Raw genomic sequence first — 19132 nt, 5'->3', positions numbered from 1 at the left:
ATTAAATTTGAGGCAAATAATCATGGATTGATAACATATTATTTTAAAGATTTTAAAATAATACTTATATATATAAAAAGTATTAAATTAAATCAATAAAAAATATATTATTAACCCTTAAATAAAAAAAAAACCTTCCAACAAAATGGTCTAATACATAATTTTCTGACAATACAAATGCATGGAACAATTTGCTTTTGCTGCAATAAGAGAAAGTTATGATTAATCTTATATATAGTCTATCACTAATACTTTTCAGGTAAAGAAATAGTCAATTATAAGAAGATATTTAAAATAACCAGCTGATAATCTCAAAAATGAAATTTTTAAAACTTGACCAACAGTTTTCAGAATCTAAAACATTAGATAAATTTTTAATTTTTCATGGAAAATATTGATTATTCTGTTGGCTCTACTGATTTAAACAAATTGCCATCGCATTCTTTTAGTAGACATATACTTTTTAATTTTTAAATTTTTTTAAATAAAAAACTTTTAATAGATTTTATTTTTTCTTGTTTTGATTATCTTTTTCTTTTGAAGAAATGATCATAGTTCATTAAAAGAATTCTGATATTTTCATCCCTCCCCCTATTTTCCTCAGATTTTGCTTTCCTATCAATAACCATTTTGTTTCAGTCAATTCATATCAAAACTCTATTAAAAATAATCATGTAAGATTAATTACAAATTTTTGAAAATATAATTTTTTTCAATATCATCATAAACAATGAATTGAACCAATAGAAAAATATACATTTTTATTTCATAATTTGTAAAAGTGGAATGCAAAAGAACTTTTGGGACATCCTGCATTTGAGGACCGTGCAAGTCTTTGGAATGTGTAAGTCGATCGCAGATAATTGAAATCAATGAACATTATCACTACCAGGAATGGCACTTTGGATCACGTTGTATTGCATTAGAACAAAGGCATTCGTGTATTTTAATTTCACACATCTGCCAAATCACTCTTCCTCACTCACATTAGTCCAACTAGCAAAGAGAATTGAAAATTATATTAATGGTTATCCACAATTTATTTACAAGCAAAATGCTACGTCTGGCTTTGAGATGAAGATAATGGACGATCTGAAAAAGAACAAAAACCATAAAATTAGTATATGTACCAAAAAAAATCACATAATTTATTATAAAAAGAGAATTTTTATAAAAATAGTGAACTAACATCTCAGAATTTATATTATTTTTTAAATAATGAATCCATTTTTTTTTAAAAAAGATCCGTCTTAAAAATATTTTCTAATGCTTCAGTAAGAATGAATGTTTGATAAGGCTTTTCTACCTTAAAAATGAATTCTGAGAAATATTGCATATAAACAGATAACTTCACCATTATGAATTATTCTTTTAAAAATATATAAAAGCTTCCTATAATGAAAAATAGTACAAAACAAGACAAAAAAAATTTTTCCTTTGCATTCTCTTTTTATTTTTCAGCATCAAATTTGCCAATAGAACAGCCAAAAAAAATTTTGCCTAGTAAGTAAGAAGATGATTTTCTTTAAATATATACACACAAGCAAAAATAACTCTTCTGAATACTTACAAATATTTGGAATAAGTAAAAATAAAGGAAATACTGTTTCAGAATTTTTTTGCACATTTCCACATACACAAAAAAATAATAACTTTAAAATAGTGGCCAAAAAAATTGCGCTTTTAAAAAAATTTACGAATTAATTGTAACATTCCACTGTCAAAAGTGATTTATTTCTTTTTGAATGACAGAATAAATATAATATTTGACAGAGATATTTAAACTGAAATATACAGGTTATATGTCGAATTTCATGAAACCAGCTGGTAAAATTTTAGAAATGTTCTGCTTAACTACATAGGTAAATGGATTACCCTTTATTGAATCTAGACCTAAATTTTATAGATATACATTTGTTCTAAGATCTCTTAACAAATTTTACCCATCTAGTTTGTTTGAATTTGCACATACATGCATGTATACACAAAGTATATGCATGTATAAATTAAATTTCTAAGATGGTTTTACTTTGGACAACAATAAAATATTGTCTATAATAATTACTTTTTAACAAATATTACCTCGTTGAGAAACTTGGGGTGAACTGTGAGGTGACATATCTTCAGCCGTCGACTGACTTACTGTCCGACTTCTCATACTGGGACTGTATGCACTTCCTTTGCTGTGAGCGTCCAACAAGGCTGCTGCTAGATTAGGTATACCTTTAGAACAAGAACTGTCTGCTCGACTAGGAGGACCTTCGTAAACAGAAATTTTAATTTTAAAAATAATAAAATACATTTATATACAATAAAAGAGCCTGTTTCAGATATAAGAGATGTTCATAATCTGATACAGAACATAAAAAATAAGGCACTTATCCACATAAACTTTAAAGAATTTTGTTTGAAACATAACAAAACTTATATTAAAAACTAACTAGTTTTAAAAATTTCTAATGCAAAAAAAAAAAAAAAAAAAAATCAAACAATAATTACATTATATTAAAATTATAGAAGAGTTATTAGATTTTTAAAACAATAAAATTCCCTATGAATCAAACATACTACTTATAACATTAACTAACATATAAGCCAATAAAAATTAGCATTAGAGATGCTCATTTACACAATGAACAGAATAAATATTACATTATTATAATACATAACCCCCAACATTAGTTACCCAACCATTTGTAGTACTTCTTATAGATATATACTAAATAAGTAAGTAAAATACTGTCATTTTTAAAAAAATCTCCCAACATAATTTTGTTGATCAAACCAATTAACATTATTTTTTAACATATACAGATTTTTTTATTAAATAGTAGCACTAGTTTTTAAAAATTATCATTGCTCAATTTAACACCATAACAAACTCATGCATATTTTGCAATGAGAAGTATCTCCATAGTTTTTATATTTATGCTGGAATAAGATTCTGTAGTTGGAGGGTATGTATAATAACATGCATTAAATGTTTATCAAGTTTTGAAATTGGAAAATACAATGTTAAAGGCATCATAAATATCAAATTATGCAAAAGAGACTCAACTGAAATAAAACTTATTATTTTCAGCAAATGATCTGGTAAATGTTAGTATAAAAAAGAATGCATAAAAAAGTAAAATAGTAAATATAAAAAAAATGGAAATTTATTCGGGCAATAGTACCTGATGATCTACTGGCAGCATACGATTTTGAAGGGGCTGGTGAATATACACTTGCAGCAAATTGCTCAAATGTAGTTTGGTCTTTGTGATTCTGTACAATTGTTTCTAGAGATTTATGCCTCTCTTCAAAGCTATTTCTAGTTAAAGGAATATAAATGTTTCATAGCACATACAAAACAGAAACTTCCTAGATAAAATATTTTTTTTTTTAAATCTTCAATCAATTCACAATCTACCCAATAAATAATAAAATTTACACCTTTTTAAAAAAAATTAAATTTGGAAGCAGATTAATCAAATCTCAATGAAATGTATAAAATAGGTAGTTTAAAAATTCAAATAGGATTCAATCAATGCAGAAGTTTCCAATATTTATATTCTTTTGTGGGATAAAAAGCTATTATAAAATTTCTCAAATCATCTAAAATTTCAAATATATATGCAACATAATATATATAAAAAAAGCATAGAAATATAACAAAAAAATTAAAAAAACTTGAGTCTGTGTTTAAGCTTGTTACTTTTTTTGTTTAATAATATATTCAAAATACTTTGCATTAAATATCTATAAAACAATATTATTTTGATTACAACGTGAGCAAAAATTATCCACAACATTTTTTTAAGTCATAGGAAAATTTGATTTAAAAGTTCTGCCAAAAAATTATTTTGTCTAAAAAAATTCTAAGATTAGAGCATCAAAATTTTTTTATTAGAATACACAATCAAATTTTAAACAAATAACATGAAAAAGGATACTAATTCATATAAAGAGAGATCAAAGACCTCTTTGCTCTATTTGCATTTATTGCAGTTGCCCTAACAAGGCCTGGTAAAACCTTGTGTCCAACAATAGCACCGTTAAATAAAGGCCCAAAGAAAGGAATCTGTACACAAAAAACAATTATAATTAATTTATTCAAAGAAATAAGGCATCAACTTTTTAAAAATTAAGAATATATATAAATAATCTAAAAAAAACTATTAATTTACAAAGAAGTGACAAATATTTATTGCATAAAATATCTTACTCCCAATTTTCTGGAAATATGTATCCTATACATTCTTCCACCAAGTGGATATATCACAATTAAGACATCACAGAATTCAGTCGCAATAATCTCTTTTCGGTAATCCCTTGTGTGTTCTGACCACACAATGTGAACTTCATCATTTCCAAGGTGACAGACCTAAGCACAAAAATATCTGCTTTAGGAAACAGAAATTTGATTTTAAATGTGATACTTGATTTAAAATTCCATAATAAGAAAAGTAAAAGGAATCAACACTAATATATACACAAACACATAAAGTTATCTATATTACGTATATTGCTTTCGAATGATTTAAAATGGATTCACCATCCTACCCATCAATACCAAAAATTTAAAATCAAAATTAATCCATATCATAAGGGACCTATAAAAATATATAACAAGTTTTAGTAGTCACTAGAAATTTCCAACTCTTTACATCAATAAAACATTGCTGAAGATAATTCTTTCTTATTATAGCTTACCTTAAATCAGATTAATAGCAGAATAAAAATTATAAGTGCAAGGGTTAAAATATGGTTGATTTCATTATTATGATAAATTATATTAATATTAGAAAGAAAAAAAAATGCTCTTAGATAGAGAAGTTAACTGCTAATTCAAAATCAATAATATCCTTATCGTGTGCAAAATTCATTTAACATCTGATGACTTTAGAATTTAAATGCAGCATATTAAATTCTAAAGTTATTGGTCATTTAATTTTCTGAATACATACATTAAATATATATTTATACAGTGGCTCAAACAATTGAGAGTACACCTTACTTTGACTTGATAAATCCAACTTTCAATATAAATAACACTTTACCGAGAAGTGCAAACATGTTTTTATTTTTTACACATAAAAAAAGGCTTAACTTAAGGTAAAAATAAAGAAAAATCAACAAACCCCCTCTAAACTGAAATATTTCAGAAGCATTTTAAATAAACATATGCAGATTTTTGCCTCAAAAAATTGAGAATACACCAGTGAAATTTTTGTAATATCTCGCAAAGAAAAAAAGTGTCAATATTTAATTGCATGTGTTTTGGCTTTTATATCGGCCTTTAAACGTCCTGGTACTGATTCGATCCATTTTTGGTAGTATCTGAAGATATTTTACCCCATTCTTCGAGCAAACTTGTTTTAAATGGGTTTTGTTTCTAATTTTGGGTTTTTGAACCACTATTTCGAGTGTGGCCCACAGATATTCAGTGACATTGATGTCGGGGTACTGTGGTGGTGTGTGTAAATGCTCTTTATAATGAATAAGACACTACATTTTGACATTACATGCTTTCTGTTTGGAGTCATTGTCCTGCTGGAAAATGAAATATCCCTCTAAATACAAATTTTTAGTACTTTCCTTTAGATTGCAGCGAAGTATATCCAAGTCAGCCATATGACTCATAATGCCATCTTTAGAAACTAAATTTCCTACCCCGGATGCAGCCATACAATCCCAAATCATAACGGAGTCACCACCATTTTAACTGTAGGGTGTAAATTTTTTGGATCCAAAATAGTATTAGGCTTTCTCCATACAGTGCAACAGGTGCCACTGCCAAAAATGTTGAATTTTTTTCATCACTAAATAAAACTTACTTCTAAAAGTTATTGGTCTTCAATTGATGATATATATATATATATATATGTAACATTATGTATGTATGTAACATTATTTCTGAAAAGTAGATTGCAGATTTGAAGACATAGACGAGACATTGTATTTTTGATTTCGTTTTATTCTTTCTAGGAAGACAGGCATGATTTATTTACAAGAAGGCGCAGTGCGGGACAAAAGCTGAAGTAAAATGGGAGAAACAAATGATCACTAGTCCTATATAACATGGAATTTCTGGCCATGCGCCAATTCAATACACGTGGTGACCTTTGTCAAGGGCAACGAAGGGATCACTTTCATTTGATACGTTTATGTGATTGCACAGTAATTTTTACACAGCTTCATACAGAAAAGCTTTACACAGCTTCAATGAGATCAGGAAATAAGAAAATATTTTACTATGGGTTAAATTAAGATAAAGTTTTGGAAATTAATTTGGATTAAATTAAGAGTTTAAAATATCATAACACACACACACACACATATATATGTGTTCTTTATTAAAAGTCACAAGGAGTATAACGCAAAAGACTGAACTGGAAGATGAAAAGCTGGAAAGAGGGGCCATCTAAAAGTATTTGGAACTTATATAGTTTTAGAAAAGAATTTTTCAATACAGCATTTTGAGTCCATAGGAACAAATATAGAACCATACTTCTTAAAAATTAAAAAATACCTTAAGTGGGAGTTTGAGTGATACAAAAATTACTTTTTGAATATTTTTAATATATATATGCAATTATCAGAACACCTTCAAGTGTGGCAGGAAATTTACATACACCATTGTAGAGATAATTTCTATGTATAAAGCAGTATTTTCAACTTTAGAAAATAATCATTTCTAAAGATACTTAAGTAAATAACATAAACAAATTACGAAAAATTCTTAAATTATAATTTAAATTAACTTAAAATTGCAACAAAAATAATTTGTATTTCCACACATGTCCTATGAATTGTGATGGAAAGCAATTAAAGAAATTTCCTGTGTTTTAATCATTGTGAATAAATGAGTTTGAATCTATTTGGAGTAAAGCTGGGTAATAATTACACATAAGATTTACAGAAATTTTCAAGTAAATAAAAATCCAGAAATGGATGGATAAAAGTATAATAGTATAAATCCATTTTGAAAAAAAATTGTATCCAATGCATAATTTGATTCAATTCAACTCTTATATTAAATCTGGATTTAAGTGAACAATAATATGATATTACAACATTTTTATTCATGAATACTATTGTGGTGAATAGCATATAAGCCAGTTAACAACTCTTCTACCCGAACGATCGTTTTGGTAAAATGGTTAAGTTACTGGACTGCTAACCACAAGGTCCCAGGTTCTATCCTTCGTCCATCCTCATATCGCTTCATTGGTGACCTCGGATGCTGAACCTTCAACCTTCGTAACAGCTGTTGTGACGCCATCTACCCGCAACCAAAGTCGTCAGACTCACTTAACGCAGCAAACTAAAGTCGTCAGACTCACGTGACGCAGCAGCCCAAAGTCGCCAGACACATTTGGCGCTATTCAACTGGGTACTGGCCCAGTAAGACAACAGCTACTACTAAAATACATCATCACTCAACAGCCATATCGTTCGTCTCCCCTTCGACTCAATGGAGGGAGAGTACTGTGGTGAATAGCATATAAGCCAATAAACAACTCTTCTACCCGAACGATCGTTTTGGTAAAATGGTTAAGTTACTGGACTGCTAACCACAAGGTCCCAGGTTCTATCCTTCGTCCATCCCCATATCGCTTCACTATAGTAATTTTTGTGATACACTGATTTGCAAAAAAGAACATGCGACTTACACCACTATAATAACATTAGCCCATTCAATTATTACAGATTTCAATCAAAATCAATGCGAGTACAAATAGCAAGTTGAAAAATGTTATGAATCTAATTCTTTTAAAAACAATCAAAGAAGAGAAAATTTTTAAAAGTTCAAAAACCTTTTTATGAATTGTGTCTGCCTCAAAAATTGTGGACATTCTTGTAGAAACATGGAACATCACTTCAGTGAATGGAGTTGCATAGTACGGAGAAGTATCACCAGTACTCTTATTTCGTTGCAAGCCTCCAAGAAAACCAGGATGACTTTCTAATTCCACCTATAAAAAAACATGAAATGTTAAATCCTTATCTCAGTAAGGTTCGACATTAAAAATTATGGTGCAGTGATATAGCATTAAATTTCCTCCAGAACATAATAAAAACACAGAAGTAAACTATTGTATTAATGACAAAATTTTGTACTTATTGGCATTTCAATCAATCTAGAATACTTTCATTTACTTGCAATCAACAAATTTTAAATATTAAAACAATAGATATTTAATAATTTTTAATACTGAGAAAAATAACCAAATAAACTAATTTAAATGAATTAGTATGATGATCCAGAAAATGATTTTCAAATAAAAAAAATCTATTAGCAATTGTTTTAAAGAATAAATTAAATAAATCAATAAAAACATACTTCCCATCCTAAACCAGCAACAAATTCTTCAAATTCTAAACTTGCACCTAAATTTGATAGAATAGAATTTTTATCTTCTTGTCCAACAGCAACATATATAACAGCAATCTTATGAGTATCTCGGCTGAAAGACAGAAAGAAAATATGCAGTTACATGTTTTCATTTATATCTTCATAAAAAGTGAACAAAAAAGATTCTCTGAAACTTAACATTAAATTTCTAAAATATTTAAATTTAATCCAGTGGAAGTCAATTCAATTCAAACAGTTGAAAAAAATATAAAATTTTTTCAATTTCTTCATTTAAATATTTAGAATTGTTTTCATTCAAGAAATATAAAATTTTTACAGAAAATAGTGTATCTTTGTTTTTCAAAATAAGTTATTCATAGACTTAAGACTTTTTAAAAAAAATTAAAGCATACAAATACTAACCAGAATTGCTTATCTAAATTCCTTAATTCTCGTAACAGTTGCTCATTTTTCTTCAATAAATCAAACTGTGACCTAAGAAGTTTAAATATTTGGGAATTAAAAACAAAAAACCATAGAAAAAATGTAAAAGATAATAAAATTTTAACCAATTCCTACCTCCTTTCCCATGATGTAAATCCCAATTGATTTAAAAGCAATCTGCAATGCTGAAATTGAGAATTTGCATCAACTGGATGAGGCGACTGCACTCCTTTTGCCTCCATACTGCAATAAGCAATTTAGATAAATTGTTATAATAAAAACATGTTTCAAATTCTTGATTTGACAGAAATCAAAACTATTATTTTGCTTTTTAGAAAAACAGAAATAAAAAAGCTTTAATTTTCTTTAAATGCATGCAATGTACGAAGACAAAATTTTAAAGTAGAAATTGATTGGACAATAACATTTATAGAAAATGACTATAAAAGTTTATAACAAATCCAAAATTATTTAATTAGTAGAAAATAAATTTGTTTTCATATTATTACTGTTTTTTTTTCTACTTTAATAACTATTTAATGACTATTTTAAAATATAACACATATTTCTAGTTTCATATAAATTATTTACATCACAATTGTAAACATGTAAATTAAAATGTATTATAAATTTTCTTGCCTTTTATATTTTCAGAAAGAACAACTTTTTAAATCGAAGTTCAATTATTCAAAATATGAAAACATTTAAGAGGAATGCTAGAATTGTAGACAATCTCATTTTTTTTTTCAATGCATATATTTGTAAGTATATATAACTAGTATTTTAAGTATTGAACAAGAATAAGCAAAAATATTTCTCAAAATTAGGGCTTCTTTAATTTGCAAGTAAATTATTAATAAATATACAGAACTATCCTATAAAAGTAGAAGATATATCTGTCTCGATGGGCTGTTATCCTGTTAAAAATATCTTGGATATGATCATTACAAATTAATTAATGAAAGTTGTAATAAAAAAAACTCATGTACATTGACAGAAAGCTTAAGAAATTAAAATATGTCAATTATTTGTAGCACTCTTTAACTGTAAATATATATTAAAAACAGTTTTATTTCTGTGCAATGAAATGAATGTTCTATAGCAAAACTGTTTCTAAACACTCAAATCAAAACTATTCATTAAGTTTGGATTGAAACTAAAAATGATCTACTAATAGAAAAAGTAGGCATTACCAAATACAAATTTGAAAAGAAAAGTTAAAAGAAAATTATAGAAATCACATCCAACTTGTCCTGTGTAGTGAAAATCCATTTAACCAATATAATACAAATAAAAAAAAATCAAACCTTAACTCATTGATATTTGGTTTAATCCAACTTAAAAAAAAATGTAAATAAAATGTGAAGTTTATGATACCATAACTAATTTTTATTTATGCTTTATTCATGCACATAAGAAGGAGGAAAAAAACCCTAAGCTATCTGAGTTGCTGGATATCAAAATAGAAATTGGGATTTTGCATTGGCTGAATTATTTTTAAACTTAACCCAATGTTACAAGTGGCACTAGGAAATTATATATGCCAATGCAAAAAATCAACTAGTTTTATGCATTGCAATAAACAGTCCCATATTTTGCATAGGATATATTTAATGGATCATACAGTATTTGATTTTTTTTTTTTTTTTTTTAGAACAAGAAGTGTATAGATTAGTTAGATATAAATGTATATAAATAGCTGCTGTTTATGTATAAACTGTGTAAGTGGTAATTTTAAAAAAATTAAGTTTAATAAAAAATAAATATATAAGAATATATTTTATTTAACTTTTAATTAATTCTTTAATCATTGAATCAGCTCTCATTAGGCATTATTGCCTCGAATTCATAATTTAAAGATATTGTAATTCAACAGAAAAATTTACACATAATCCATTAATACCCAAAAAAATAATGTAATCTAATTATATTATGAAAAAAGCAAAACAGTTAAAGAGTTAAAGTCATTTAAATTATTTATATATTTTTTAACAAGTTAACTATCACTTACAGTTTATTTTCAATTAAATACTATTTCAGACTTATATAACACTAGAAATATGCACAGTTATAATACAGAAACCTGTTTAAATTTCCGTGAATTCATCTGATAATCCATGCTCCATAATTATATATAATCTCTTACTGATATCAGTCATGCTGTTTTGGCATCTGTTTATTATTTTTTTATGTCTGCTAAAAATGAATGTAAATATGAATAATAATTAATGTAAGAATTGTACATTATTTGAAATATTTTTGGTAAATTTATTCCTTTTATCGTTCATTTTAATCATATTTTATTTTTCTGTGCTTATATTTGGCATAATTTATAATTTTATAAAATTCAGTTTGGCAATCATATCTGAAATACTGCAAACAGGATAACATGCCATCTATACGAGCGCATCTTCTAGATTAACAGTATCTATAATTCCACCAGATGATAATAAAAAAATATATATATATAAATAAAAGTATAAAAGTATCAAGCTTACCAGCTATTCAGAGAGAATTTAAGAGATTGTGAATGTTCTTGATTCCGTTGATTTAGGATCACATTTATTGTTTCCATTTCCTTTTGACGACCATCTTCATTTTGTAAGCGAGATGCTGAATTTAAAGGCTGACCAGGAATACAAACGCATTCTGAACTGGTATATCCTATATATTGAAGTAACTGGGAAAAAAAGTCATTTCATTATAAAATGGCAGAAGAGTAATACTTAGAAAACAAATTAAATATCATGAAATTTAATGCGTAGCAACTGTCATAATTGACAAACAGCAAAGTCCAATACTGTTTAACTTATTTATGTCTAAGCTACACAAACTTCACTTATTCCACGTTTTACTCAAAAAAAGAATGATGCTGCAAAATTCAATATATTTTAAATGAAAACTTGCTAATTTTTCAAATTAAAGATTATTTATGAAAGTCGACTTCACAATTAACAGACTACTGAGCATTTTAATAGTGAAGAAACGATAAAAAAGTATTTAATTAGCTGTTGCAGGAAACCTTTTTAAAAATTCATTAAAATCAAAGAAAAGAATTGCACAAACATAAAAATGATATCACCGAACAGATTTTTTAAAAACAATTTTAAAATCATATAAAAATGATTTTTGTGCAAAGATGTACTCAGAAATTATTCTGGAAAAACTTCAAAGCTTCAATTAATTTCCAATAAGTAAATCCTAATTAAAATATTAGAAAACTTGAGCACCTCTTATCCAAGAAGTAACTTCATACAAAATTCAGTCCTTTAGGTGTAGCATTCTGCTATATAGAACATTTTCAATAACTTTTGTATCCTGCTTCATATAATTTACAGAAATTATATTAGTAATACCTGAAATGGGAAAAGGATTACTTACATCATCCAAATTATCCAAATCATCAGCACTGTTTTCAACAGTAGGTAACAAGTCTTTCGGCCTATGCCTTAGACATTGACTAGATAGTGAGCTGGAATACCCATCCTTATTAAGGCTACTTGTTGGCTGATGTCCCTGAGAAACTTCTAGACTTGGTGGAGCACTAAATGGGTCTAGCGAAAATAAATTATAAATAAATAATATAAGCCATAAAAAATCATACAGTTCATCAAGAACTTAAGCACAAAATACTGATTATTGCATGATAATAATCTTTTTCCCAGATAATGCTAGAAAACAATTTTTACACACTTTTTTTTTTTTTAAGAAATCATAAATTCATAAATAACTTTATCAGTTAAAATGATTTTATTGCAACTATCAAATTTTTAAAGATATTTATTCTTCCAAAAATAAAAAACCGTTAAAAAACTAACTTTAGATTTATGCCTTCAACATTTTTAAAATAAAGACCACAATTCTTTTTCCGATGAAGAAATTGTACATAAAAATTCAAGAAGCTTAGTTCCCCAATTCAACTTTAACATAATTCTAGAACTTTCGAAAATATATTTCTCCTTTTTTTCAAATGCTAGGAATTTCTATAGTGTAATTTACAATACCCCCCCCCCCCACCTCCTCAAGTCTCAGGATTTATAAGATACAATTTACCAAACTGCCAAATATTGAATATTATTGTATGCTAGATGTGAGATATAATAATCTGTATTAAATGAGATCAAACTTTAAACAAACAAAAAAAAAATCAACTCTTATCAATATAAATGCTTTATAATCTTAATAAAAGCTTTTCTTACTAAATTTACGCTTGCAACTTTCAATATTGTTAATTTTTTTTAAGATCATATTTTCTAATCTGCTATAATAAATAACAATTGATTTATATGAAATAATTGCAAAATATTTTTTGAGCAATAATACAACATTTATAATTCCTTTCATTAAAAATAATATGCATAAATTAGGGGGGGGGGAGGCACAAATTTATGCAGTCATGAGAAATAATATACCACATATATAGATTGGCTTGGAATTTATAAAACGGATGTATATGCATTTTACATTTGATTTTTAACTGGAAAGTATATACATATTCATTGGATTTTTGTTTTACTTTATTTAATTTATAAAATGCATATCTTCTTCACAGCAAATTAAATAATTCTAAGGTTTTCGCTCTCCCATTTAAGATATTTTACATAATTTTTCTTTTTTGAATCATGAAGAAAATAATTCAAGTAATAACTACAAACTATTGCATTACTTCCCAGATGTAAGTAAGAATGATATTCCACATAACGGTTCCAAATAAAATAGGGGAAATTCTATTGTTTACTGGAGGTTATTCAAATTGATAACAGCAAAATAACTTTAAATGTATAAACATGATAATAACTGCACAATAAACATTTAATAAATTTGTTAGACTGCCTGTACCAATGCTTCCTAAATTTCAAACATTATGAAACACTTTTTAAAATCTGAATCTATAGTGACCCATTTCAATTATGGCACACTGATATTTTTTTCCATAAATAAACTGTACATGGTCTTTTCAAAAAGAATTTATAGGTAAAAAATTTTTAAAAAAACTATTGTGAAAAAAAACTATTATTTAATATAACTTAAAGCTCATGCCACATCTCTGCAAATTGGGGAAAGATACATATACATTCAAGATCATGCCAGTACATACTAAAAATAGACTCATAACGCACAGTTAGGGGAACTCCTGGCCTCAACAAATATTTAGTTTCTATATCTTAAAGATTATGAACCTTAGAATTCTATTATTATCATAAAATAAACTAATAAAAATCATAAAGATAAAATAAAAATATATTTCCATTGTAATCGAGTCACATACACATTCATATAAGAGTGTTTCTATTTTAAAAGTCTGACATGTATAATTTCAATTATATTCAAAGAAAATTACCTGAATCTGGGGAACTATAATACAGATCTGGGGGGCCATAAAGTATGGATGAATCCCAAGAAAATTTTCCACCTAAATCTCGGATAATAATTCGCACTTGGGATTTCGATGTGGTTAAACCAGCAGTTGCTCCTCCACCAGGCATATCCTAGAGTAACAAACCATTTCATTCCTAATATATTAACTATGATACTTTTCAAGAAAAATTTGGTATTTTCTTTTAGTTTTTGGTCATTCACCAGAGTGAAATTTATTTCACAAACTTTCACTTGATAAGTTTTTGGTACAATATAATAACAATTACTTCAAAAAACTAAAATGACATAAAATTGTGCATAACAATAATATATTTTTTCCTTTAACGTATAAACAGCTGTTTCAATAGCGTTTAGTTATACATCAACTTTAAGGAAATAAATTTGTAATTATAATTACTATAGCAAAAATTTAGATAAAATAAATAAAACAGATTGTAACTGTAAAAAAGAAAGCTATAATTTTATAGATGTGGATAAAGGTCATATTATTACATGAAATTGAAAAATTATTGAATCCAGCTCTTTAAGACAGTTAATGGAAAGCGGAACTAAATTTAAATTAAGAGAAAAATAAACAATAATAAAATTTTAATTTCTACTGGAACAGATATGGATATTTTTATTGCTAAATTATCTAGAAAACACCATTGACCTGCGAAAGGTTTTGGAGAATGGAAAGTGCGAATTTTAGAGAAAATTAAAACAAAAATAAATACAGATGTTGACAGATCTAAAGAACAAGGGATTTATTTTAGCAAAACATTAGAAAAAGAAATAAAAAATTTAAAAGAAAAATGTGTTATTATAGTAATAGATAAATCAGCAAATAATTTCTGTTTAATTTGCAAATACTCTTGTAAAGAACTATTAATTAATGAATATAACTTTAATGCCACTTATATTTTAAAGAACACGGGGAAAAAGGAATTAGATAAAGAAAAATGTTAGCTTTCACGAAAAAAACCAAAATTAAGACTTGCTCTTTAAACTATCCTTATTTGTTCCCAACAGTTAAATTTCATAAAAAAAAAAAAAAAAAAAACATTAAAATTCAGATTTGTGACTAGTAACACTGGCAGTTATAATTATTTTATGGGTAAACATTTCTTTAAATACTTAAAAATTATCCTGGACAAAATCAAAGATGAAGATAACTTTATAATTAATAGCAAAAAAGAAGTTTTGGACTTTCTTAAAGACAACAACAATTAATAAACTTAATACTTATGATGTCGAAAATTTATACACCAATCTGCCTCATGAAAAATTAATAAATGTCTGTACTTTTATATATGACGAATATTTAAATAAAAGTGTTATTACTAAAATTAACTGGCTAGAATTATGTAATTTTAATATTGCTGAAAATTATGTTCTTAATGGAATTAATTTTTATAAACAAGTAAAGGGCATTCCAATGGGAACAGCTTTCTCAAGAGCTCAAGTGCTTTTTTTCCCCTACATTACTATGAGAAGAAAATAATGAAATATAATTTAATAAACGGTTGGAGATATATTGATGACTTACTTTTGATAAACATAGATGATGCCATATTATCAATAATTGTTATCCAAAAGATTAAATTCTATCAGAAACCAATAAAAATCAACTTGAAGCTACCTTTCTGGATTTAAAAATCGAAATTGCTAATGATAAAACAATAGTTGGTATATACGATAAAAGGGATGAATTCAACTTTAAAATAATGAAACTTTGTAATTAGGGTTATTACTTTGAGGGTATTTTCACAAAATATAATATATTTCCAACAACAATTGATAATTTCAAGCTAATATATATATATTTTTCTTTTGCATTATTTATATAGCTACTTTCCATTCTGCATCACCATGAATAAGTTAAATTTAAGGTATCTGTCTACTTAAGGAGACAAATTTTTGAAAAATCCCTCTAATGAGCTATTTTATTTCATTTTTTAAATCGATGTGATTGCAAATAATGAAAAATATTGATCAGGAAATTCTGTGCTAGTTGAGATTCTGTAAAATGTGTCAATTTAGGTAAAAAAAATAGTGAAAATGCAGCAAAAAGTAAAACATTCTACAAAAAATTCTATTGGACATTCCAATTATTTTTATACACAACATATTTACAGCTATGGTAAAGAGAATAATCTACGAAATATTTGCATTTTCTAAAAAGTTATAGCTAATCGAGTATTTCTGTACTGAAAATTCAACGAAAATTGTAGTTGAAAATTACATTAGGCAGCTCTAAAAGAAAAACTACTCAGTTTACTCATTACTGAGGAACAGAAAAGCAAGATAAGTGCTAAAACCCAATGTGTTTTAGAAATTTATTCAATACATTTTTGTTGCTTTTTTAAATTCATTTTCAATTAACTTACCAATGCTGGTATCTCCACAAAAGAAATGATGGAACTGTTGTTAAGAACAAAAAATTGGACATTTGGTGCATGGAATACTTCTGCTGATAATTCATCGCCTGTCAAGTTTGGAACATCATCATGTTCATTCACTAAGCTGGTCAAACGGGATGCTCCAATACCCATTGGGAAATGACCCAAATGATTAATTAAATGATACATTAGCTGTAAGAAAGAATGAATTTATATTTTGATTAATTCCAATTACATTAAATAAATAAAGGGATTCAAAAAATGGGACATAATTATGATTCTCAGATGAAACTGAGAATTAAAATTATTGCATATATAACAGAAATTTTTAAAAAGAAAATAAGAATTGTTTTTGGAGCCCTTATCTGTATCACCAGAACTCAATTTGAGTAGAAACTGTTTCTGAATGTATGCCACAATTAAATAGTTGTTAATTTTAATATGACAGTAAATAAAAAGTAATCTATTAAAAAAAATCTAAAATCATATTTTTCCTATCGAAAATTGAAATAGGTGGGATTTTTTTTAATAGTCTTTAAAAATATCTAGTTAAATTATCATTTGGCATTTACACAACCTTTTTCTTTGAACAGATTTTATTGTACAAAGTTAATCAACAATATTTTTTGGAGGAGGGGGGGGGGAAGAACTGGATTATCTAACTAAAATCAGATTAGACAAAGAATAATGAAAAATATTCTTTAACAGTAATACAAATGCAAACTTTAGTCTAAAATTAGTGAAGTGGATTCAGCAGAATACAAAGATTATTTGTTTATTTATATAAATATCTCGACTTTTCCAAAAAAGAAGAATTATTTGTATCCTTTATGAAATAAAACTCTCTGTAGAAAAAATGTATACATCTCTAAATTCAATCAGAATCAATAAATTCCTAACAGATACATAAAGATTATCTTTTAAAAAAGTTAGATAAAATGATTAATTAAATGTAGATTTCAAAAAAAAAACTACCCTAAATCTTTATAATTCTTCAAGTATATTTTTACAAGTTTTCTGAAATTATTATTTTACTCATTTCAAATATTTACCATTTTTAACTTTTTCTTAAGAAAAGTTCTATTTTTTTACATATAATACTTTTAAAAGAGTGAAAGATAGAAATAAATATCAAATTTTCATAACATCAAATTATTAATATGTTTCTAAATTTTCTATCACATTGTTATTTCAGTTTTAAAAAAATTCATGATATTATTTTCACAAAAACTTTTTAGACTTAAAAACTTTTGAAATTTTAAAGTATAGCCAGGTCGTAAATCATATTCTTTCATAAAAAAATATGATTTATGTATCATATCATCATATGAATCATACTTTTACATCCCATATATTTTGCGTGCTGTAAAAAGTTATCAAAAGTTATTTAACTTTTCTAAATCTTGGATGTAAATCTTCCATCAAATTTATCATTCTATCCTACCTTCAATGGTTAGAACTGGCTTTTTTAAATATTAATTTACAGTGTATATAATTATATAAATAAACATTTGGACTATTTAACTAGGCCTTTAATATCAAATTCATTATTCCTTAATTATTACAATGATAAAGCAATGTACCAAAATCGAATGCTGAAATGAAGATTTGTATGATCTCTATAAATATTTTAATGAAACAAAAAACTAGCTATTTCAATTTCTTATTTAAATTCATAATGAAATATACTGATTGGTTAATTAAATTAGCTATAAATCAAAAGAACTTTATCTAATAAGTTAAATGAATTTCTTATCTTCAACGAATCTCAATCACTAAGATGTTTTTAATATATTTTTATTTTAAAAAAATGACAAAATTAATTTTTAAAGTTTCTATATAGTGGTAGAAATTCATTTTTACACTATCATTTCATTAAGAGATAAACATTTTTGCAGGGAATTCTTCTGAAAAGTAACTTTAAAATGTTCTCAAATAAATAAATGTTGAATATATATATATATTCTTTTATATTACACTTTTGCAATAATTTATAGGATTTTAAAAAGATTTTTCCAATTTTTATATATGTTATTATCGTAATAGCAAAAGCAAAAGTTTAAAAATCTGAACAATTAAAGAATTTTAATATACATCTTAGATTAACAGATACTAATTCTATAATTATATCAATTCACTAGCCACATAAAGCAACACATGGAAATTTTAAAAAACGTTGTAATTACTCACACTTTTTGATGCCAATCTAATAACTAAATTATGATCTTGACTCTGGATTGTTCTGAAGAAAGAACTATCTGCCGATCTTGCTTTTTCTGGACTTTGAAGTGATCTAGGAGGCACAGATGGGGTGGGCGTGGTGCCCTCTTGAAAATTTTCAACCTGAACATTGGGATCCACATCTGGAGTTGATAATTCAGTCAAAGATTGGGTGCCTTGAGGAGCATCTAGTTTCCTACCACTTGCTGCAGCATTCAACACCTATGATGATATTAGTATCATTAATTCAATGATTGCTGTAGGGGATGATAAATTTTATTTTTTATAAACATAATAATAATTAAAGGCATAATTGAAAATATGAGGAAGATATCACACATTTATTTTATTTTGTCTAATATGGACT

At 26.3% G+C, this 19132-nt stretch overlaps 1 protein-coding gene across 2 annotated transcripts in view; it reads right to left on the bottom strand.

Moving 5' to 3' along the window:
- Positions 1 to 746: 746 nt before the first annotated feature.
- Positions 747 to 19132, bottom strand: part of LOC129956915 (ral GTPase-activating protein subunit alpha-1-like) — a 69503-nt gene continuing 51117 nt past the window's right edge. For both annotated transcript variants that reach the window (XM_056068950.1, XM_056068951.1), the window contains 14 exons: positions 18736 to 18987; positions 16534 to 16737; positions 14127 to 14274; positions 12167 to 12339; positions 11284 to 11465; positions 8921 to 9028; positions 8765 to 8836; positions 8330 to 8453; positions 7803 to 7961; positions 4208 to 4366; positions 3936 to 4063; positions 3177 to 3307; positions 2083 to 2259; positions 747 to 1092 (listed from right to left, as the gene is read on the bottom strand). In XM_056068950.1, the coding sequence (XP_055924925.1) occupies positions 1058 to 1092; positions 2083 to 2259; positions 3177 to 3307; positions 3936 to 4063; positions 4208 to 4366; positions 7803 to 7961; positions 8330 to 8453; positions 8765 to 8836; positions 8921 to 9028; positions 11284 to 11465; positions 12167 to 12339; positions 14127 to 14274; positions 16534 to 16737; positions 18736 to 18987 (2052 nt within the window). In that variant the 3' untranslated portion in view covers positions 747 to 1057. The remainder of the gene's footprint in view (positions 1093 to 2082; positions 2260 to 3176; positions 3308 to 3935; positions 4064 to 4207; positions 4367 to 7802; positions 7962 to 8329; positions 8454 to 8764; positions 8837 to 8920; positions 9029 to 11283; positions 11466 to 12166; positions 12340 to 14126; positions 14275 to 16533; positions 16738 to 18735; positions 18988 to 19132) is intronic.

Source organism: Argiope bruennichi, chromosome 11 (assembly GCF_947563725.1).
Source record: "Argiope bruennichi chromosome 11, qqArgBrue1.1, whole genome shotgun sequence".
NCBI lineage: Eukaryota > Metazoa > Arthropoda > Arachnida > Araneae > Araneidae > Argiope > Argiope bruennichi.
Note: the sequence above shows the minus strand (reverse complement) of the source record. Positions and strands in the feature narration are given on the sequence as shown.